Source organism: Rhinolophus hipposideros, assembly GCF_964194185.1.
Source record: "Rhinolophus hipposideros genome assembly, chromosome: 11".
Taxonomy (NCBI): domain Eukaryota; kingdom Metazoa; phylum Chordata; class Mammalia; order Chiroptera; family Rhinolophidae; genus Rhinolophus; species Rhinolophus hipposideros.
Window position 1 is genome coordinate 30761266 of NC_138057.1, and position 23819 is coordinate 30785084.

Sequence of the window (23819 nt, forward strand, 5' to 3'; positions counted from 1 at the left end):
ATTTGCAGTAGTCAAGTATAGTGTGTGCTCTTCATTGAAACAAAAGTTAGTAAACCGAATTACAGTTGTGTGATATGTTAAGGAATACAGAATAAAAGACAATTTTTTGTAAACTGGAATTGTGCCTACAACTTAAATAAAATCTTGTGATCAGATTGAATGTTTTCATGTAAGATCTTATCTGTATAGGAAAATGTGTATAAAGGAGCAGTAGTGATGCATGTAAAGCAAAGTATGTTTAAATTGATTTTAGCCTTCAAATGATTGTGAACTAAAATTAACTTTTAAGTATTTCCAATTAATTTTTGATTCCCTTGCATAGATTGTAGGCTCCTGGAGACAGGGTTTCCATTTTATAATTCTTTGTTGTCCGCATAAATTGTACAGTGCCATGTATGTTGTGTTTGTTGAATAATTAACAACCAGTTTATTAATTGATTTTGCTAATTGCAAATGGGAAAAAACACATTTACTTTAACATAATCCTTACTAAAAATAAGTTTATATATATATATATATATATATATATACATACATATATATATATATATATCTTTTGTCAAGTTTAATACACAGAGTGATACACTTTAATCTGTGCTATGACTTAAGAGTTCTTTAAGGATGTAGGTTTGTTTTTCCCAGTGATTCCTGATTGCACAAATGATTAGGTGCACTTTAAAGAGATGTTTACCTTGTTTTAAAATTGGTTATTGAATACTTAAGGCAGCCGTTGAAGAACAGTTAGGTGAGTGCAGAGCTAAGGAATAGAAAAACCTTGTTTCCTGAGCTCTACTGAGAGGATTTTCACATTGGGTTGGCTAAAAGTCATAGTCTTCAGAGTATAGTTCTGTGCAAGTTCCTGACTACGAAAGTTATTGTTAAAGGTAAGGCTTTTTCTTTATGTAACCTCATTTTAAGTTGTGAATTCGATTTTAACTGAGTAGTGGTAATGTGACTTTTTTGGCAAATCTTATTGTAATAAAGTCTGATACTGTGCACTGTGGAGATTGTAATAGTTTGGTTCGTATATAAGGAAAACAATGTTTGTTAATATGTCTGTTACAGGTAGTTATAGTTTAATGTTTGCTTTTACTAGGGCTTGTTTTGATTCATCATTTTTATTTGACTCACTAGAATCCGTCTGTTAGTTATAATTTAACTTTCAAGGTTCTATGTAATTTGGTTTTTGTTAATGAAGTGCTAGCAACAGCATTATGAAGCTTTTCTCTTTTAATCTTGAAAGGAAAAAAATCCATATCTAAAAAAGCAGTCACAAAGAAAAGGAAAACTGTCATAAAGACACCTACTGTACCAGAATTTCAGGTAAGTGTTTCAATTTTGTCTCAACATTTTTTAATTTAACTTGTTTTAACGTTTATATGGTTCTTCTAGAGATTGGCTAAATTCCACTGTAGCACACATACTTTCAATGAAATGTTTCCAACTATGCCTTTTTTCCCTGCAAGTGCAGATACAGCTAGTATTTATGAGTTAATCTGCTAGGATTTCAAAATTTTTTACGTCTGTGTTTGTCTTTTGATAGTCATAAATGTGTGTTTTTTTATATACTATACTGTTTTGTAGAAGTAGTTTAATAGAAATATATATAAAAATAAATGTGTAAACGAAAGTCTTCCAATAACAAATCACAGTATGTACATGGTAATATTGCCTAGATATGCCATTTTCATTTGTTTCGGCACTGTAGAATATGGTAGATTTGTTAATTTGAAAAACAAAATTTTTAACTCTTAGCTATATCTGAATTTTAGAGAGTCTATTAAGTAAAGGTTAGTTGAATGGCCTTTAAACATTTCTGCAGAAAGGAAAAAGTAATTATGTGAAGTTTTTTGTTTGAAGCTGGTATTAGAATAAGCAGACTCTCACCCTAATTAAATATTGTTATTTTTTATTTTATAAAAGATACATTTTCTTCAACAAATGAGTCTTTCTTTAAAAATTCCTTTGTATTAGTGTGTCCAGTCCATTTTCAAACCTTTTATAACCTAATACTTAATTGCCAAAAAACAAAAGTGATGTTAAAATGAATTTGTTAGTCTCAATTCAAGTAAAGAAGAAAATAAAGGAGCAATAACTATGAAAATATTGATAATATGTAATGTGAGTTTGAGATTTACATATATCCAAAACTGTAGACACGTCTGTTTTTCAGTAAAAATCTGATTTTTGGAAGTGTTTTTAAGTAAGTTACTAATTGGTAAAAGTTTAATATTTTTCCCTTAGTATTTTAAAATGGAGTATTTTTAATGACATCCTTAGGATGATTGACAAACATTTCTACATTTTTTTCATGTAAAGTAACCTTGTTTTCAGCATAGTCAGTAAAAACATGTGTATTTACTATTTATCTGGAGGCCTTTGTACCATTGCTTGTACATGTTATTGAACGTTATAAAAGTATATCGTCATTTTTCACTGATGTCATGCTAGCCTTTATTATTTCTCTCATTTTTTCCCTCAATCTCTTAATCTCTCCTAGGACTATTTATCTCAGAACAGATATGGTTCAATGTTGATATTTGTGTCCTTTTGTATGCATGGACTATTATATGTAATAAGTACCATGGACAATGTTTTAAAATAAGCAGATGGTATTTATAAGTGAGGCATGAAATAAATTTATTGGATTGCATGACCAGCATTTTTTTAAGCTAATAAAGTTAAAATAGAAAAGAAATTATAAGAATGTGTCAGATATTGTAAGGATAATATTGTTTCATGAAACTTTGGTTTCGGGTGTGTGTGTGTGTGTGTGTGTGTTTGGCTAGGGATAGGAAATAGACTTATGAGAACAGTGGTTCTTATGCATAGTTTACACTTTGAATACCATAGTATTATTCATAAAGAAAATGACAGCTATCTCCTAGGAAATAGGTCATTTGTTCAAATGAGCAAAGAATAGGAGATAGTATTAGTCACTAGTAAACTTTGTTATTACATGCAAAACTTACAGTTTTGACTCTCAAAATAAGTTTATGTAGAGTTTATTTCTTTAATTATTTTCAAGTTCCCCACATGTAAGAAGACTGATTATTATGTAATACAGAAGTGAATTTATTTCCTTCGCAAAAGCTGTAGCATTATGACATTGAGCACCCTCAGATTCTGCAAATTATTTTATCCAAGTTGTTTTAAGTATCACATTTCTAATGTTAAACATAAAAGTACTTCATAGAAATGTTTAGCTAGAAGAATTTCTTCATAGTATTCATTCTAAAATACCTATTGCTTAAAATAATGAAACTGTTGGTGGATAGATATTAGATCTCTATTGCAAAACTTGATCTATTTGCCAAAGGACTGGTCATCTTTAAATGAACAGTAAAACACGCTTAAATAGAAAAATTCAGGGATTAAATTGTGAAGTTTTGTGTTTTATTTTTAAGTTCTAATGAATTAAAATGAATCCTGTTTTGACCTCAAGTAAGCTAGAAATCAAACTTGTCTGCCTATTTGCTTAAGAAAGAATCCAGGTTTATTTATATACACATCTAATGTCTATTACCTCACTTTCAGAAAATGATCATCCCACCCCTTTTTAAAGTATACACTGTAGGTATTCACATGGTAGATTGGATTTATATTTTTGTGTGTAATATAAAAGGCCTAACCTTATCTGTGTCCGTTTTTCCTAAGTTATGTCAGTGGTTCTCAAACTTTAGGCAGTATAAAAGTAATCTGATACCTTTATGAAAAATGAAAATTCCTGGGATTCATCCTTGATTCAGTGGGTTTGGGTGGGTACCAGTAATCTTCGTAATGGTTAAGCATATGGATTCTGGAACCAGGCCATTTGGGTTTGAATGGCAACTTTACTTCTAACTCTGTAACCGTAGGTAAGTTACTTAAACCTTCTGCTTTCAATTCCTCATCTGTACAATCAAGTAATAACAGTACCAACCTCAAAGGGTTGTTAAGATTAAATGATAGAGCTGACTATTTTATTTGCATTATTTATTTTTTCAAAAAGCATGCCAGATGCTTCAGACAAAAAAAATACTGTGTTACAAGTAGGAAAATCAATTAAGAATGGTCTTAAGAGTATGAATTAATTGACCTTTACCACTTCTTCCAGCTACTTAAGACCTTGAAAAAATCTTGGATTTGGTCATATTTCATAAATCATGAAATCCCATGATTAATCCTACAAGAATTTGAAAAGTGAAAAACCAAGTAATATTATTGGCATCATTACATTTAATCAGAGGGAAAAACTTATGCTTAGCCCTACTCTAGTGTTATGGTGTCCTGTATGGGAACTTGTCAGATTTTTTTAGTTAGCAATAGTTGCAAAAAATTAGGAAATATTTTTATTTTTAGTATTTAGCGTATTTGGTGATTTAAGGTTTCACATCATATTTACCAGTTACTTATGACTTTGTTATAAGTAACTATAACAAACTATAACTATAAGTTATTTTTTAATTTTCTGTATCAGTTTTGTAATAAAGACTATTTGAGAAGTGAATATCAATTTTCTTAATAAAGTTAATTTTTACCAAAAAGCCTTTTATTTAAATTTAATATTAGGGAAACCTAATATTACATGAATTCTTTTTGTATACAACTGTAACAAAGTCATAGAAAGTATTTTAAAAACTTAGAGTGTCAAGTTTCAGTAATTTTTTTAATAATTTAAGATCCTTAGTTACCATGAGTCCACTTTTCATCGGTAACCAAAATCTTTCATGTAATACATAGTTGCTCCTGTTCCATATGTGTCATTTATTCTAAAGGCTGCTTGGCAGAGGAAATCCAGAATCCAGCTGCTAAGACTTATGTAGTAGTAAGTGTTTTCAAATGTAAGCATGAACTCACTAATCCTTAGTAGACCTCTAAAAAAATAAATATTCCTCCATTTAAGCTGTGGAGAAACTAAGGGATATGAAATACAATACTGCCCTCAGTGTAACAAATTTGGACCAAAATTAGAATTTAACTGCTTCACTGTGTTAAGGACCTTTTGATTACATTAACATTTTGCATTGCCACCTCTTAACAGAAGTATTTTCAACTTTAGCTTTTTGTTTCACTTTTAACAAATGGATTTTTACTTTCCCTTTAAAATTCTTTTAATTTTTAAATATAGTGCATTAAGAGAAACATCTGTTTTTTAATCATATAGTAATAAAAATATTTTAACTTGTTAATCAGACTTATTTTTCACGTCACACATTGGTATCCTTATTTGCAGGTTTTGAAGTATTCATTATTGCCGCTATGGTGATCATAAGAAGTGAGAAGGAATTTTCTTCTCATAATTTTAACAGATGTTAATATAATTTTAGTTTAAATACAATATAAATTGTGAATTTATACCAGGCATTTATTGTTTCACTTACAATTTTTATAATTGTAGGATTGTTTTATTATAATGGTAGTGAATATGATCCATTTCATTTGGACCTGTTCATTTTTACGTTTCTGCATTGTTTTCCCTTTGCTTTTTAATGTAATTTACTATATTTTATTTGTATGCTACCTATGACCTTTGTAGAATAAAATAAGTACCTTTCACACCTATTGAGTATATACCCAATGGGCATAATTTCTAGCTTGAAGTAGTAATAAAGTAAGGATTTATTTATTTTTTAATTTTTGAGATGTGGTCATGAAGTTCTTTTGATCTCTGCAGGACTTCCCCTCCCCCACTGCATACGTACATTTTTACTTCTTGAGTTGTAGAGAGAGCCTTTTAATATGTACCATTTGACAGAAGTGAAAAGTTAGGTATAAATTAAATCCTAAAACTATAATCCATGTTCAATTGTTAGATTTTTTTTGTTTTATTTAGAAGACCACTTCAAGAACATGACATAGGAGGAGAGTGAATCTAGGTTCTATAGTTTTCTCTACCAGTGTGTCATCTTAGGTTACTTGACCTCTGTCAGTTTTAATTCGCATGTATATGAATTGGAGATACACCTTTTTGGCCTAGGCCAATGTTTGGACCAAATTACATTATTTTTGGTCCATTTCAGCCCTAAGATTTATAATTTTGTGGCTCTGTCATGGGTTGCATCACATGAAAGGTTAACTTGAGGAGAGAGAGTGGCTGTCATAAAGAAGTTCTTCCTGGGGGATAAAACTCTTGTAAACTCTTCACTGTGACGGAAACCTCCTCTCATGAGTGTTGGCAATGTGACCCAACTGTAATCTGAGCTGCTGTGGAGCTTTCCTTTTCACCCCTGGAGGCCCTGAGTCTCAGATATGTTTTTCAAATTCAATGTAATGAGAAGGTGTTAATAAGGTGTTTTGCTTGGTTCAAAAAACTGTATCTGTTCTCTTTTTAAGGTTAACTTTACTTACTGGGTTGATTCTCTTTTTAAAAGTACCATTTGAAGTTGAGTTTAAAAGACACATATATGCCTTACTTTCTAAAAGAGAAGGAATAGATGGTGTATATGACAGAATTGACATAAATCAAATTATTTTTCTTTCAATGTTAGTAGCAAAATTAGAATTATGTTCCTATACAAGAGTTTTCTAATAGCTTAATATGACTGTTTTGGGTATATTAGGTTATATATTACAAATATATGTAGAGAGAAGTATATATAAAGTGTGTAAATTGTTATGTAGATATTAAATCATTTTAAGATTTAATAAAATCTTAAAAGTAAAAGTAAAATATTGCTAAAAATATTTGACCCTCAAATTCAACAAAATTTGTTTAAAAGTCATGTCATTTATTTTAAGGAACATTTGTCTTATCGTGCATTTAATTCAGTATTCCATTTTCTGTTTGAAAATTAATCTTTTTGAGTTTTCATACTCATGAGCTCCATAGTACCAGAAGGTTTCAGTAGGCATGCATATTTGTAATTCACAATCATTCAGTAGCTTACTGCTCAAAAGTGTGATCTGCAGACTCTACCTGGGAACTTAACATGTTAGAAATGCAGAATTTGAGGTCCCAACTCAGACGTACTAAATCAAAAACCACATTTTAACAAAATTCCCACGTGATTCTTATGCACATTAAACTAAATGTTTATGCACATTAAACTAAAGTTTGAGAAACACCAATTTATAACAATTTAATAACTAGGTAAGCCACTTGAAAGTGTTATTTTATATAGCTCTTAGGCAGTGGACATCATTCAATGCTTTGACTTCAGAACTGTGTTACCTATTCCTTTAAATGGAATACACATGTGTGTTGACCTCATGACTAATTGCTAATTAGAAGATCTGAACTTTTTAAGGGTGTGTTTAGTTGTAAAGGTATATGTTTTCATTGTTACTGTAAGTTTCTAAAAACTGCATGCAAAATATGCTTCATTCCTTGTATAATGAGATAGCTTAGATGCAAGTGAAAATTCTTCTGAGCTTTGCCCTGTGTGCAAATGAAAAATCTTTGCTATGATACTAACTAGTACACCAAGTTCAGTGAAAAGGGGTGTAATCATCTGCAAGCTCTGGGACAAATTGACATGGTGGTCATAATAGCAGATTATACAATGGGGAGTTTAGTTCCCACTGAGTACTTACTAAACACCTGATGTAGGGCCAGCATTGTTCTTAGGCTTTAGAAATAGAAGTTAAAGACATTATTTAGTTCTGGAGGCATTTACATAGTTGGCCATTCCACTGCTTGACTGGCATTTCGTCCCTAACTCTAGATTTGGCAAGTGGGAATGTGTAGTTTGAAATAAATATCAGTTGCACTGTCCTACCACATCATTGTGTACTGTTTTCTCCTCTGAAATTGTTTAATTTGGATTATTTATATACATCTTCCCTGCTTTGTCAGTTCTGTAAGTTTGAAGTTATGTAAATATTTCTAATAATAATGGTTAATACTAATTACAACTTATAAGATCTATGATAAATTTTCCTTAGTCTGTTAGGTTGAACTATATTGCCATTTTTGTAGATTGAAGGCAATTTCTTATAGTTCAACCTAATAATAAAGGAAGTGTAAGGGGCTCCTAGTCTCCTATTTTTGTCACTCAGTAATCACTAGGAATGATCTTGTTTTAACCTACTTTTTCTTTTGTTGTTTGTTTGTTTTCTTTTAAGAAAGTATGCTTTTAGGAAAATAATACCCTTACACATAAATTAATGAATGTAACAAACATGACTGATAAAAAGTAGTGGTAAATTAATAGCTTTATAAGTATAGTATATATTTTTAATTATCACACAGTATAAACATTACAACAAGACTTTCATTAATGTAAAACTTCTGTATGTGGTTGCAGTTTTGTTGTAAACATGTTTTATTTTAAAATATGAGCTTAAATTACTTTAGTGTAAAAGTTAAATATATTGAGCTAATTGGGAAAATTTAGTATAATTTTACAAGAACTAAAATGTAGTTACTAATATTTTTGTTGTTGCTGCTGACACTTCACTGTTTAAAACTTTAGTAATTCAGCAGTGAAGTAAAATGAGCCACACAATTATGAAACGAAATAGTTGCTGTCTGTGCAAATGGTCTTCTTACTCAAGACTGCTAAGATCCTATTAAAAATCATATTAATACTAAGATCATTTGCTTGATTTCATTTACTTTTTTGCATATATCACATGTCGTTGAACTCCTTTATCAGCAATCCCAACAGCAATAATACAGTTTGTTTAATTGTATAGTTAGCAAACCAAAGCAAAGGTATAATGACGGTTCTCCACGGGTGCATTTATTCACCTACTATGAGACTGCTTGAAGCCTTTCTTACAAGGTGATTCAGTAACCTGTGAAATCTAGGGTGAGTTTCCAGATCTTTGTCATTCTGGGATGAAAGTTAAGAATGTTAAGAAAGTATCTAGATTATAAAGCAAACTGAGAGGTGGGGATATGGGATGAAACCACCAATGTTGAAATTTCAGCTATTTTTATACTAAGCCTGAAGTTCATACATCATAACAAGTAAATACTTTTTAAAATACAAACTGCGGAGCTTTCTTTGCTTTTAACTATTACAAAGACAAATAATTGTGAATTCAGTGTGTGTTAAAACAACTTCTGTTACCACATTTTGGGTGTTTTATATTATGTGTTATCAAGCTGTGTTTTTGTGTTTTATTTTAGCTTATTTGCACTAATCTTGATGAACTCAGGGAATTAATCACAAAAATCGAGAATGAACTCAAAGATCTGGAAAACAGTAGAAAAAAATCGGTAGGTGTTGATCCAAAAGTTCTATCTGTTATTGTCAGCATTAAAATTTATTCCTGCTTTTTTCTAAAGCCTTTTTTATCTTGTTCTCCTGGATAACATAAAAATTTGCAATGAACAATAGAAACATTATTTCTTTTATTTCTCCTGTGTGGTCTAGTATTCATTTTTAATAGACAAAAATGGTGCTGGAGCAAGTAAATTAATTTTGTTTGCCTGGTTTATATCAGGTATTTCCCAATATACTGGTTGGTTGTTTTCTGACTGGTAGTTTTTTGGGGTAATGCTTACCTTGCAAATATTCTTAATAATTATGTGCTTTTAATGGAAGTTTATTGCTTAGTAACAAAATTTTAATTAGCTGTGACATAAATAACAGATGTAAGTTGTTTAATCTTGCCCCAGATGTTTTTGATATATGTCTAACAATGTCTTTTTTAAGAACCTTTATCAACTGAAGGTCTTTTTTTAACTTTCACTATATAGTCTAAATAATTGATTCACAATTAATCTTTATCTTCTTTTTTTATTGTTCTTGAGAGAATAGAGTATAAGGGCATTACATTTATTCACTCAACACTTGGTAAAACACTCAATTATGTTATTTATTAAATCAGTAATACCCATTTAACTAACATTTATAGTTCAGTTACATCACAGATTTGAAACACAATTACACACCAATAAAGCATTGAAGAAAACTAATCATTTTAAAAAATCCCTTTGTTTTATGCCTTAAGAATGTCCTGAAGCCACTTTTAGATCTTTGTTCAGAATCTGTTTGTTAATCTAGAGTTATGTATAAAATAAGGTTAGTGATGCAGCAAGCTTTGTATCAGCAGATTTGTAGTAGTCATTTTATATGCTGTTTAGAAAAGACTAGTAGCACTATGAAAGGAGGAGATTGAAGTACCGTAAAAGTACAACCTTCTGAGGTTATTTTGATATGAGGTAAAACAGCTTTAGAAGTCTCTCATTTCAGAAGTCTCTCATGTGATACCTCTGAGAATATTGCTATAATCTGAGAGAGAGAATAATGTTCATAATGATAGCCATCAATTAACAAGAAAACATTATGTTCAGTATACAATCTGAGAACGCAGACAACTATGTGTTTTAGAAATATTTCCATTAAAATGGTTTAGATCCTTATTAGACTCTTTCGTGTGTGTGTGTGTGTGTGTGTGTGTGTGTAAATATAAATACACACGCCCATGCACACACACATACTTGGTATATGGATTATCTCTTGATGTGGAACACCAAGTGTTGTTTTAAAATTTACCTCTGTAACATATTTCACGAACATCTTTATAATAAGACTATTTTATCCTCAGCCAAAAGTTTTTTTAATATATTTGGTATCACATACTCATAAAGGACTGCTGTTCTTTAATAGGAAGGAATAGTCTTTTAATCAGAGTGTTATTCATAGCATTTTGCAAAAGCTGTTTATTTTTAGTACATTGTCCATACTTTATGATTCTAAACAGAATTCTGTTAAACAAATTTGCTATTTGTTTTTTATACTACAGTTAAACATAATGTATGGAATCTAAATTTGTTTCCATATTATAAATTAGGGATTTGTTTTTAATGGATAGTTTTAATCATAATTGATTTATGTACTTATGGCATGTATTTTAAGAGAAAAAGACTTCTGCAAACATCCTAGAGTTTTTCTGTAAAGCCATCCACCTCACTTCCATGTAGTATGAGGTATAAGTATATTGCCTTCCTTCACAGGAACAAATAGAAGACTAAAAGAAAACAAATTATAAATAATTAATATTCTAGTGCTTGGGGGCATGTTTATCAGAAAATTTTAAGGAATATCTAGGGTTTAATTGATTCAATTTTCTATATCTAAATTTTAAACTTGTCTATGACTCCTGATATTTGTGTATCAGTTTGAAAATGTGATTTCTTCTCTTCAAGAAATAGAAAGTCTTGGGATTGCACTTAATGGGGATAAGTTTATTGAGATTATCAACATATGAGGTATTTCCCTTTAATTTAAACTGCCTAAAAGGTTGTTTTTATGAACAGCTTACCCTAACCAATGAAATGGCCACACAAGATAAAGGAAATAGACAGTAAAAGTTTGCATCTCAGTATAATTCTTTATTTTTTACAAAAGCTAATACTTTTGTATTAGTGTGATCGATGTTACAGGAATTAACTTTATTGAATGTTTATGTTAATATTGAATACTAGTTTATTTGTCTGGCATCATTTGGGAGTAAGGTGTTCCACATAACGGAATTTTCTACATAACTGAAATTAGTACTAAATCTCTTCTTTTAATCATTTAATGAAAAACTTCCCTGTCTCCTTGTATTATATTGCACACAATTTAACCCTTTCTTGATGACTCAAGAATCATTATGGTATCCATAATTGTACCGATGCCCTAAACATCTATTGCTATGAGTAACTCTAAACATTCACCAAAATATTCTATGTATTTTGAAGGTTTTTGTTTGTATTTTTGCTTTTGTTCTGCCTTTTTCTTCATTGTCAGCTTGTCATTTCTTGTGTGTGTCCATGTACTTGCCTTAGCTGATATATACTATGGATTACAAAGCAAGTAACCATATTTATTAGAATTGGGTTCATGATAAGGAACTGGGAGCCTTTCTTAGAAATGAAATGCATGAATTTGGTGAAAGTGATAGCCATTTTGACTGATCTCTTGCCTTGTAGGCTTCTTTCACTACTGTCAGACAAATGAAGTATTAATATTGATTTTAATAGGAATATCACTGTCAAAATTAAACTGGTAGAGTCAAAACAGTTGTCTTATTGATTATTAACTTCCGGATTTACAGCAATGGCTCCAATAACAAAGAGGTTATATTTTATATAAACATTGGGTTGTCATAAATGTGATTACTAAAGATAGAAATTATACATGTGAGGAAGAATTTAACATGGATTCATATAAATATCTGGTTGCTGTAGGGGGCTTCTTCTCTGCAGGGCCTTTCCAGATAGTTTTTCCTACCAAAGCAACAAAGAAGAATTACCTCATTTCCTCACCTATGTCAATATTCCTTTTAAAAAGCTTCCTTAACCACTTAGAGCCTTTGGCATTGATCTGCTCGTTGTATTGGAAGATTTACAGTCTTTTAAAATCTAGATTGTTTACTCATTCTTGCAAGACAACTAATTCTATTTATGGTTAATAATGTGAGGAGAGAAAAATGCTTTAATTTGCTTGAGTTTGCTCCAGTTTACTTGATCCCATTACTTCATTTAGGGGCTTTTTCAAAAAATGCTTTACATCCTTTAGATCCTATGGTGCTATACCTAATATTATCTACCTGAGATTTGTTTAAAGTGAGACATTTGGTTGAGATAAATAGAGGGATGTAGTTTGATAAAGTCCTTTAATTTTGTCTTTCTCATTATTATTTAAATTATAGGATTCTTTAGTGAGCTAAAGGAGAAATTATAGCATTTTATTTTTATTTTTGTGGTAGTCTAGAGAGATAATTTACATTTTGCTTAATTATTGAAAAATATCCTATTTAACCTAGGAGATTAGTTTTCTAGAAATATAGAGCTAAGATATTCATAAATTTGATCCTTTTAATTTGCAATTTATTATACATTGTTGCTTTATAATTAAAATTGGAAGATTTTGTCAAACTTTTACAGAAGTGGGTATATTTCTGAGTTTTGTCATGTGATCCCTTTTTTCTTCTGCTTTATTTTCTTATGTTTTATATCATAGTTTATATTTTCAAAGAGGTTTCCATCTTTTTTTCTTTAATAACAAAAGATCTGTATAGAGAATGGGTATAAGGAAAAGTGAACAATTTGGGGGGGAAAAGATTATTAATATTATTATAAAAAGGATTATTAATATTATTAATATTTATAAGAAAAGAAACTTTGTCTGGATTATATAATAGTAAATGATAGTGTTACCAATATAGATAAACTAAAATTGAAATATAAGCATATATTTTCTTTTTTTTTTGGAAATCCTGAAAACAATGTCATCGCTACAGCAAAATTTCACAGAAGTCATCACATAGAGTGTGGTGTCCCAGCCCAGTCTGATCTGCCTTTCTGGGGAGGGGTGTGCAGGGTGGTGGCTGGGCGGGGTGGCCCATCCTCAAGGTCCTTCTGCGTGGGAGCCCTTCCAGCTACACACTGTATCTTTTCTAATAAATCTTTTAGCACTTCAACACTGAGCAGGATTTAAGATAGACTTCAAATATTTCTAAATAATCAGTATGTAAGAAAAGCTATAAAACTGCCTGTGTTCTTTAATCCTGTAATCCAATTTGGGATTTAAGTTTTATTATCCCCATTTCACACATCCCCTCTAAAAGTAAGTTGCATAATGGTGTGTTTAGCAGACTACCTCTAATAGTGGAAATTTGGGAAAAACTTGTATTCCAACAGTAGTCTAACCAAACAGTAATATTAAGAGTGGTATATCATATAGCTAGTAAAATAAAATATTTGTAGGTCATTGTTACTACATGAAAATATTTGTGAAATGTTAAATTTTAAAAACATATTAAATAATATGCATAATGGTTACAACATGTAAAAAGTTATGTTAAAAAGAATTGGAAAAGAATTTCAAGTAATGAATAAAATTAATCTTTATTATTGTTCTTAAAATAATTTAAATTCATAATACAATAATAATACTTCTCTTGCCTAACCAAAGTCTGTACATTAGCTAGTCCAAACAGAGAAATCAGAAGCTTAGAAATGATGACACCCATTTTTTTTTGGTCACAGAGTTCTTTGTAATCCAGTGGTTATCAATCAGGGATGATATTGCATCCTCACTCCCCAGCTCACTACCACCCGAGACTTTTGACAATATCTAAAGATATTTTTGGTCGTCATACTTGAAGAGGTGGTACTAACACTTAATGGATAGAGGCCAGTGATGCTGCCAAAAATATCCTACATTATAACGATCCTACAGTGCACATGATAGCCCCCACAACAAAGAATTACCTGGCCTCACATGTCAGTTGTGTGATGCTAAACCCTAGTGTAAGCCTGTGTTTGCTAAGGGCCCTATTCTCTAATTATGTCTGCTTGCTGCCAACTTATTGGGAAAAACAAGTTGATATTTTGAAAAAATTAGTTAGAAATCAATGAAATCATACACCAGATCCCATAATTGAGAGTATTTTATTGTCATATACTCCTAATTCAGACTCGCGTTTGATGGAACTTGTGAATGTCAGTTTTACCCTTTATGATTCTATCAAATACTTAAAACACATTCTTGACCTTCAGATTTATCTCAGCAGTCTTCAATCCATTATGATTTATGACCTGTCTTACTCTGTTCACCATTTACCTTTTACCTTCCTTAGTACAGGAAATAAGTTACAAATAACATGGTTGTATACATATTATCTTAATTTATTTTTAGAAAGATGATGTAACAGTTTTTGAAAGTGAGATATATAGTAAGGAATGATACACAGGTAAATGGAAAAATACAATCAAATTATGCATAAAATTTTACTTATATGAATTTATATGGACCCCAAAACATAATTGTATATAGTAAAAGCTTGATATAAGGCAAAGAAATTGTTATACATTAATCTTATTTTCTAACACCTGTAACAGAAATTTTACTCTATTATAGTGAAAGATTATGGGATCTTTCCCTCTTCTCTCCGTTCCATATCCCATTTGCTCATACTGAGGCATCAAATCAAAAGTATTTTATAGCCAGCTGTTTGAAAGTACAAAATCTATTTTACTGCAATGTGTAGGGAAATTAAGGTACATTCAGAGTCCTGAATCTGCCCTAATTAACTTTATTTAATGGCTTTAGTTGTAGATATGGTAGCACTATCTCTAAATTCTCCTTTAAATTAGTATTATTTAAACTTTTTACAATGGCATCATTATATATATTGTTTTCTTATTCTAGATCATTTGTTAAACTATTTAATGGTTAACAAAACTGAGAAATATCTCAGCTGTGGGGAGAGGTGAAATCACTGTCTTGAAATAGTCATATTTAAAGCTTTTGAAAAATTAAAATGACTTTTTTGAAACTCTGCACAATGGATAAAATAAGTTTCTTTACCTGTCTTAGTTACAGATTCTAGTCTTATTCATTAGGCAGATATTTCCTCAATGTCTTCTATGTGCTATATGCATAGTACCAGGAACTTGGTAGGGATCCAGAGATTGAAATAAAGCCCTTATCCTGTAGGAATTCACTTGCAGAGCTTGAGATTTTTATCCCCAACTCTGGGGATAAATTTTTAACTTTAATGGCTTTGGTTAGGCTAGCTCCTGTCCATTTAAAAAAGATTTAATCTTTTACTTTCAAACTGTGTCTATTCAGAAATCGCCATGCATTCTAGACACTTGCTCACTTCTCTTAATTACATGTTTATATGTTGTTTAGGAGTAGGATGGAAGGGCAGATATGGTAACATATAGACTTTATGAAGAATCAAATGTTAACTGACATATTCAAAATAATAGTAAAATAAAGAAAGGTAGATGACAGAAAATGTGAACCAGAACAGTATATGACTGGTAATACAAAGCTTCAATTGACTGTAGTCACTGAATTATCTGAGATTGCATTATCCTCATTTACCTATGGTAAGTCTTGCTTTCTTTTTTTTTTTTTTTTTACCCTTGTTAATAGTGTTCACTTTTTCTACTCACTGCAATTTGGCATAGTTTGAATCCCAGCAGGAAAACTTTCATAAAAACAATATCTGAAAACCTCTTTTCTTCCAAAGAAAGTTCAAATTAAAAGGGAAAGGAGTTGTTTGGTATTTTTACATTAGGCAGAGAATTGCTGTATATTCCATGGAATGAGCTTCAAGGAAGAATTGAACTAGGCAACAGAGTCTTCTAAAGTTAGAGCTGCATAGTGTGGCTTTTATAATTTGCCTTAAACTCTTTTGAATTACATATCACACATTCTTATTGAAATACAAGTAACATTTTTAAAATGTCAAATATTTTTCAAAGCCCCAAGTAAATTTGTATTATCATCTATTTAATAGTTACTTTACTGTCTTCCACAGACCAGAGTTCTGAAAAAAATGAATTTAAATTGTTGAGGTGCTTAAGGCCAAAAAAAAAAAAAAATGAGCTTTACATCATTCTTGTTTTTTATATTATAGAAGATACCAAAATCTTTGGAAAGACCCTAAAATTTAGAGGTAAAAATAGTTCAGTGTCTTTTGTGAAGTAGGAAATGGCATCAGAAAACTGAGAGGATTGAACACTAATAAAACTTTCCTACCATTATACCAGAGCCATTGGAAAAATTAAAAAATGATACATTATGTTTTGAAGGAAAATTAACCCAGAATCCAGCAGAGTAGAAAGTAGCCTTCGTAGAGGGCAGAGAGTCCACATGTGAATACTGTACTACTCTAAAATAGAAAAGTGATTCCTTACATGGTGAAGATGTAATTCTAACAAGTAGTAGGAACTTTTAATTAAAGCAAGAGCAGTTTGAGGCAGATTTATTAACAGCATGAAACACTTTAGACAATTGAAAAAAACCTACAAAAATGGATTTTAGGAGTCCAAACATATTAATAATTAATAACGTAGGAATGTAACCCTAGAAACCTGAACAGTGCCTGACAGTCACTGTGTTAAAATATAACACATTAATTTGTTCATAATGATGACCCAGATCATCAACAGTTAAGTTATAGTCATTGTATATTCAGAAAATTTGGAAGACTCGTATCTTAGAAACATTTCTATCCATTTTTAAGTTTTTTACATCTAAGGAGAAATGCTCAGTTAGCTAAGAAATTTACCTATGAAGTTTGAATACTTACTGTGGGCCTACTCTGTGCTAGGTGTTGTGATAGAATCTGAAAGTAAAAATAAGTAGGATAGTGTCCCTGCTTTTACGATATTCCCACTCTTAATTTCACTTACTTGGAACTCTGATGATACCAAATGTAACATGTACAAGTGATTCAGATTGTACAGTGAATTGCAGAGCCTACCTTTCTGATACCAGGTATAGAGCTGATAAAATTTTATCAGTTTCTTTGACCACCAGTTTACTGAAAATTATCAAATTCAGATATTCAGCCAGTGGTTAATTTCCAAAACAATTCTTTGTTCTTTGTAAATAAAAATAGCTAGATACTATCAGTTACATATATATTGTTAGATTTTCTTCCCCAATAATAGTAATTACCTCACTATGCAATTAAGTTTTTCCTCTCTACAAAGCCAAATGATATATATTGAAACTTGTGAGTGTTGATGTAGTTGTCTTCATACTTTATAATTAAATTCTAATTTAGAAATGTAATGGAAATGTTGTATATGCTATTCAGTGTGAAATGCCTTTAAATAAAGTATAAATGCTTTCCTTTTCTGTTAAATTAATCTTAATTGAAAATGTGTGAGAGTACCTCAAGAGAAAATATTAATGTATGATAGTTCGTATTAGAACATTTGGCAGTGTTAAAATACTGCTTAACTTTTTCCAGATTAACATGCAGACATTTCACTATACTGTCATACTGTTAACACCTTTTCAAGGAATTGTTTACCAACAAGATGAATGCAGTGTTTTACCTCCAAAACTGAATATGCAGGAATTTATGAATGTGGTGGTAGTTTCTTTAGGTAAGCAATAAGAAATAAATATATTTATTACCTTTTTATTTAATATTACTTAGACTAGGAAAATGTCAAATGATTAGTTTATTAACACAGTTAATTACAGTTGATTTGATTTGTGGTGTGTTTTCATACATATGAGTTTAAATTGTTTGCAACCTTCCTTTGGATATTGCTAGTAATTTTAAATGAGAATTCTTTGTGTACAGATCCATTTGACTTCTCTAAAAGTTGTTTGCATTTTATTTGAAAAGCATGCTATATTGTTATTTAGTCCCTTGTCCACCATGTATTTATGTCTGGGACAAGACCCAAGTGTGCAAAAAAAAAAAAAAAGTCACGTGATCCATGTTTCTGTACTCTAACAACATATTTGTAAGTAAAAATGGAGAAAATAGTGTTGGTACTTTTATTATATCTGTCATGTTTTTGTACTGTTTTTTTCTACAAAAATTTTTTTTAGCTCTAATAATGCCTTCTCAGTTTTAAAATACCATTCTTTGTATATTTATAGATGACTTTAATTTTTCTTCACATAACTGTTAATATCTATTTTTGTTTAGATATAATGTTACAAGAAAACCTATGTAAATGACAGGATGGTTTGTGTAAAAAAGTTATTTTCACCTAAGTTTAACATTCAAACCATCTAAATTTATCGATATATGCATAATATGGCCATGGTGGTAGATACTTAATAGATGTGGAATTTATGTTTTCCTCTCTTTCTTCCTTTTAGGTGACCAATGTCCCCAGCATCAGTAGATTGCCAACTCCCTCTCCTTGCAGCACCCCAGCCAGCATTATGCTGGTGCTGTCATACCCATCCCAGATTACCGCAGCAGAATGGAGTTGTTCTTTAGTTGTAAGGTAAGTTTCCCTCCCCACTCATTTCACACACGCAGACTTAGCTTTGCATTTTACAATATTGTGTAGTTTTGTAAGTTTTTTAAAGTTTCTTTTCCATATGATTCCTTAGGTTATTAATGTATCACATTCAAAAACTTATAAAACTGCATAATACAATAAAGACCTTATCTTGTGACCATAGACCAGCTCCTTTTTGTAGTAATTCCCATGAGGTTATAAAACCTGCACTGTTTGACAGTTGGGGCATCTCCTGGAGAGGGACCTGGCAATCTGTAGCTGCTGTGGACATTGGATGAGAAAGTATTGAAAGGTAAGCTTCAAATTGAAACCATATGTATGCTTTTGGTTCCATGGTGTATGCTTGAAATTCATACTCTATGTTATGTTAAACTTGATAATAAATTCATTTTGAAAAATTACTCTTTTTCAAAAGTAATTTTCAGTAAATGTTTGAATTATTAAGTTCACATAACACATTAGGATTCTTAGAAAATATTTTTTATCTCTGGAAATAGAATTCTAACATTGAAAACAGTTCATTTATCCCCACATTCACATACCTGTTTATAAAGAAAGTCATAGCTAAATTTATATACATAAAGCTTATTAAATATATGTTTTATTGGAGTAACAGAGCACTGTTCCACAAATGACCTTTTACTACTCCTTCTACCTACCATATTTATTGATTAGTGCAGATAAAGATTGTAAGAATCCTTCTGGTTTTTATCGCATCCATATTCTCTCATGTGTTTGAAAATAGGGGAACTTGCTGTTTTCCTTATTTTTTAATTCACTTTTAAATTTTAGATCACTATAATTTTAAGAACTATTGTAATTACAATAAATTTGAGATTTTTATTTTTGCATTACAAAGATACCTACATGTAAATACAGGTATTTACAAAATACTGTGTCTTTCTTCTTTCGGAATTGTTTCTGTGTAGGCCGAGAGAGAGCATTGTGCAGTGAAAAGAAAGGGATTTTAGCATTGAGGAGACCCAGAATTCTAGTCTCAAGTCTACTTCTATCTACAAGTACTTCCCTGTATGTTACTTTAGCCAGTTTCCTGCTATAAAAATTCTGTCCTCTGGTTCCCTTTTAGCTTTAGTAATTTGATCCTAGAAGAAACATGATAATTGTTCTTAGTTTTTCCATTATCCGTATATGTAAATAAAGTTGATCAGTCAGAAAAGCTGTAGTGAATGACCTGATTTAAAGTTCAGAAAATAGTTATTTGATTTTAAGTAGATTTTTTAAATTAACGTTTATTGGGGTGACAATTGTTAGTAAAGTTACATGGATTTCAGGTGTACAATTCTGTAATACATCATCTATATATCACATTGTGTGTTCACCACCTAGAGTCAATTCTCCGTCCATCACCATATACCGTGTTTCTGCAAAAATAAGACCTAGCCAGACAATCAGTTCTAATGCGTCTTTTGGAGCAAAACTTAATGTAAAACCCAGTCTTATATTATAGTAAAACAAGACCGGGTCTCATATTAAGTTTTAGAGCTGATTGGCCTTATTTGGTCTTATTTTTGGGGAAACATGGTATTTGATCCCTTTCACCCTCATCCACCACCCCTTTTTCTCCCCCTTACCCTCTGGTAACCAGTAAACTATTGTCTGTGTCTATGAGTTTTTGTTTCTTTATCTTGTTCTTTTGTTGTTTTCAGTTTTATATGTCACATGTCAGTGAAATCATATGGTTCTCGATTTTTTCTGTCTGACTTATTTCACTTAGCATCAGTAGATTTTTATATTAGACTGCAGTTAAGGTAGGTTGTTACCATCTCTGACTTTTAAAAGTTCGTAATTTTTCTTCTCTTTACATTTGTTCCATTGTATACTGTGACACTCTGAGACTATCACTAGATAGAAAGAGACATATTTTAATTCCATTTGGGTTGTATTGACCAAAGAAGATGATAAATGAAATAAGCAATGTGAGTTTCTCTTTTGCTGTCAAGTAGTTAAAGCACCTTACCTCAAATACCAGTCCCAGAGCAGTGATTCTGAACTTTTAAAACCTGTGCTCCCTTTTGATCAACCTAAAAACAATGGATGTTGTGCTCGCTTTGGCAGCACATATACTAAAAACAATGGATGCGCATACCCCATGGCAGGGTAGAGGGATGTCCTCTGTCAAGGTCATTGTATTATTTATATGTATCTTCTAATCAAAACATTTTATCAGTCTTTACTTTCTATAATTTTTGTTATGTAAATAATAGACTTTTTGTTTTCCAAATACAGAATGATTAAATATGCATTTTAAGATGTAAATAAAATACCATAGCACCACTACCCCAAGTTGGGAATATGCAATATAAAGAAAGGGAAGAAGGCCAAAAAATATATTAAGTTAGAAGGCCGTAGACATTCCCAAGCAGGTCATTGGGTAAGACAGAATTATGTGAAAATTAGAAATCTATTCTCTGATTAATATTTATGACCCCTTCCCCTGTATACAGTCGGCTAGTTCAGTAATATATTTCCTGGGCAATGGATTAATTAAAATTTAATAACCAAAATAAAACCAAAAGGTGAAATCTTCCTAATCTTTTTTAAACTCTTTTCTACAAAAATTAATATTGTAATTTATTAGAGACATAAACACAGCTGACAAATGTCTTAAAATAATATCCAGCTACACAGTCCTAAGGTCCTATAATACTGCTAGGCCTAGTCCTAAGGTCCTATAATACTGCTAGTCCTTCTGCTTTCCCCACCCCATCACCACCCCACCAATCTAGATAATAGAAACCTTACTGCCCAGGTTAACTCTCCATCTGCCATTCTTCCCCAGATAACCCCTAATTAAAAAGAATGTAGCATGCCTGGTACTCCCTAGTCTTTTAATACGTATTCAATTAATTTTACCAGAAAAAGGATATTCTCCTCACTTTCAGTCCTCATTCCTTTCCTCTTTTTGCTCTTTTTAGCAAAACTTTTCTAGGAAAAGTTTACTTCTACTCTCACCATTTCATTTTTGAGCCAAATAGTAGTTAAGAACTAGAAAAATTACGCTGACATGTCTTGTTAAGGGAACAGATCTCCACTTTCCTATTTTCTATTGTTTATTGAAATAAAACCCTCCCTCATTCCACAAAGGATTTACAGTGGCTGTCATTTATCTTTTCACATTCCTCAATTAGCTTTCCCTGGATAAAAGTTATTTCTTGTTCAATTTTATTGTTTATTATTTAATAGGTTTGTTTCATGGGTTATAATAAGCACTTTATACTATTTTATAACATTTCCTCAAGAAAAAATAAAAGTTTGAAGTATAACTCGTTAAGTTGGGTTCTTTTAGAAAGCATTTGACAACAGGGAAGATATGTTCCCTAATTACTAATATAGGTTAGTATATTATATGAAATAAACTTTTCTCAAAAGTTTTTTTTACCATATGATTTGTCATGCCACTAAGAAGAGACAGAGTTAATGAGCCTAGGTTCTATATTCATATGCACGTAAAATCCTACATCTTCCTACTCTTCTAATAAAGAATTCCCCTTCCAAGATTAAAAAAAAAAAACCCTCAAGGGTAGAAATATAGTTGTTTACTTTTATGTGTATAAACATTCTGTCGATTCAAAGCACAAAATTTGGGGGGAGTAGGAACTATACTTAGGTTTGTATGTGACTAAAATTTCCAGACTGAAATGTTGAAGGTGTCAGATGTATATACAATTGGGAAATTTATGTACAGATTTAGAATACATAAATCTCTAGGGAGTGGTAATTTTTCTGCCTTAATGTTTTACATACATGCAAATTGACTCAACAGTTGCTATGGGATAAAATCTGATTTTATGCATGCTAAATGTGATCCGTAACATACAGTTGGGTGTCTTTTGTTATACAAAAAATAAAATGAGTGGACTGTATGGTGTGGGAATTACATTTCAAAGTTGTTACAGAAAAAAATACAAATGGTTTACATACTGTCAATGATGATGATGGTGATGTGGATAGGTGTACACTAACATTGTGGAGAACGGGAGAGGTGGGTACGTAGAGATACGATTTCCATAAACTTACTGTTCCTATGGTATTTGGATAATTTTATGGGTACTGGTGGTGTATTTTTACTAGCGGGTTTTATAACCTATGTCATACTGAATTTATGTGATACAGTTTTTAAGAGATAGTGATACAGTTCTAAGAACATGGATTTCAGCATCAGACAGATCTGGGTTCAAGTCATAAGACCTTAAACAAATCATTTAATCTCTGTGAGCCTTAGTTTTATCATTTGTTAGGTGAGACTAAAATGGACATACCTCAGAAGGGTTTTCTTAACAGCTAGAGTGCGTGTGTGCTCTCATGCTCACTCGACCCCTCCTTCTTTCTCCCTCTCCCCCGCACTGTATATATGAAGGAAATACTTCAGATAATACTTAGCAAATGGAGGGATGTCAGTAATTATTAACTCTTAGTGTAGCATCATAATATTGAAAATGATGATCATTTGTTTGCTTTTCTGTGCTGGAAACATTTTAAAATTGTAAAATTTCCCAAGGAAGTTTATTAAGAAGACTGCTTTTCGATATGATAACAATCCTGACTTTTCTTTTTTTTCCTCACTCTCTAAGAAAAATAGAAAAACTTGACAGAAGTGAGCCATAGCCTTTACACATTTAATGAATTTATGTAAATGTGACATACTGCATTTAGTAAATTATTTATTAAAATATTTACAGTTGACCCATTTACAAACTTAAAAAAAATTTTGTCTGTTGACTAAATGGATTTTAATTTCTCCTGTAGAATTGACAATCTTTAAAATATGTCAAATAAGATTTACTACAGGATACTTTTCTCCTTTCTGCAACCTAAAGAAGAGACACTTGGATGGGTATTGGTGCTTTGTTTTTTACTCAAAAAAGAAGGCTTGACGTTCACTTTTAGATTAAATCTAAGGGATTTACTTTTAAAATTGTGTTTTTAGGGCAAATGGTATCATCGGAGGCAAGCTGTAAAAGAATTGCATAGTACATTGATACGTCTTTTAAATGAATTGCTGCCATGGGAGCCAAAGTTATTGAAAGCTTTTCAAAGAAACAGGTAATTCAAGCTTTATAATCTATTTTACTTATTTTAGAACTCTTAAATTAGGATTATGGGAAGATATCCTGGAATCACTTAGTAGTTTTCT

At 31.1% G+C, this 23819-nt stretch overlaps 1 protein-coding gene across 5 annotated transcripts in view; it reads left to right on the top strand.

Moving 5' to 3' along the window:
* BRD10 (bromodomain containing 10) overlaps window positions 1-23819 on the top strand; it is an 83957-nt gene that overhangs the window by 48495 nt on the left and 11643 nt on the right. For 4 of the 5 annotated variants that reach the window (XM_081066760.1, XM_081066761.1, XM_081066763.1 and 1 more), the window contains 3 exons: window positions 1244-1323; window positions 9059-9148; window positions 23613-23728. In XM_081066760.1, coding sequence (XP_080922886.1) covers window positions 1244-1323; window positions 9059-9148; window positions 23613-23728 — 286 coding nt within the window. The remainder of the gene's footprint in view (window positions 1-1243; window positions 1324-9058; window positions 9149-23612; window positions 23729-23819) is intronic. The other variant, XM_081066762.1, reaches the window with a different exon arrangement.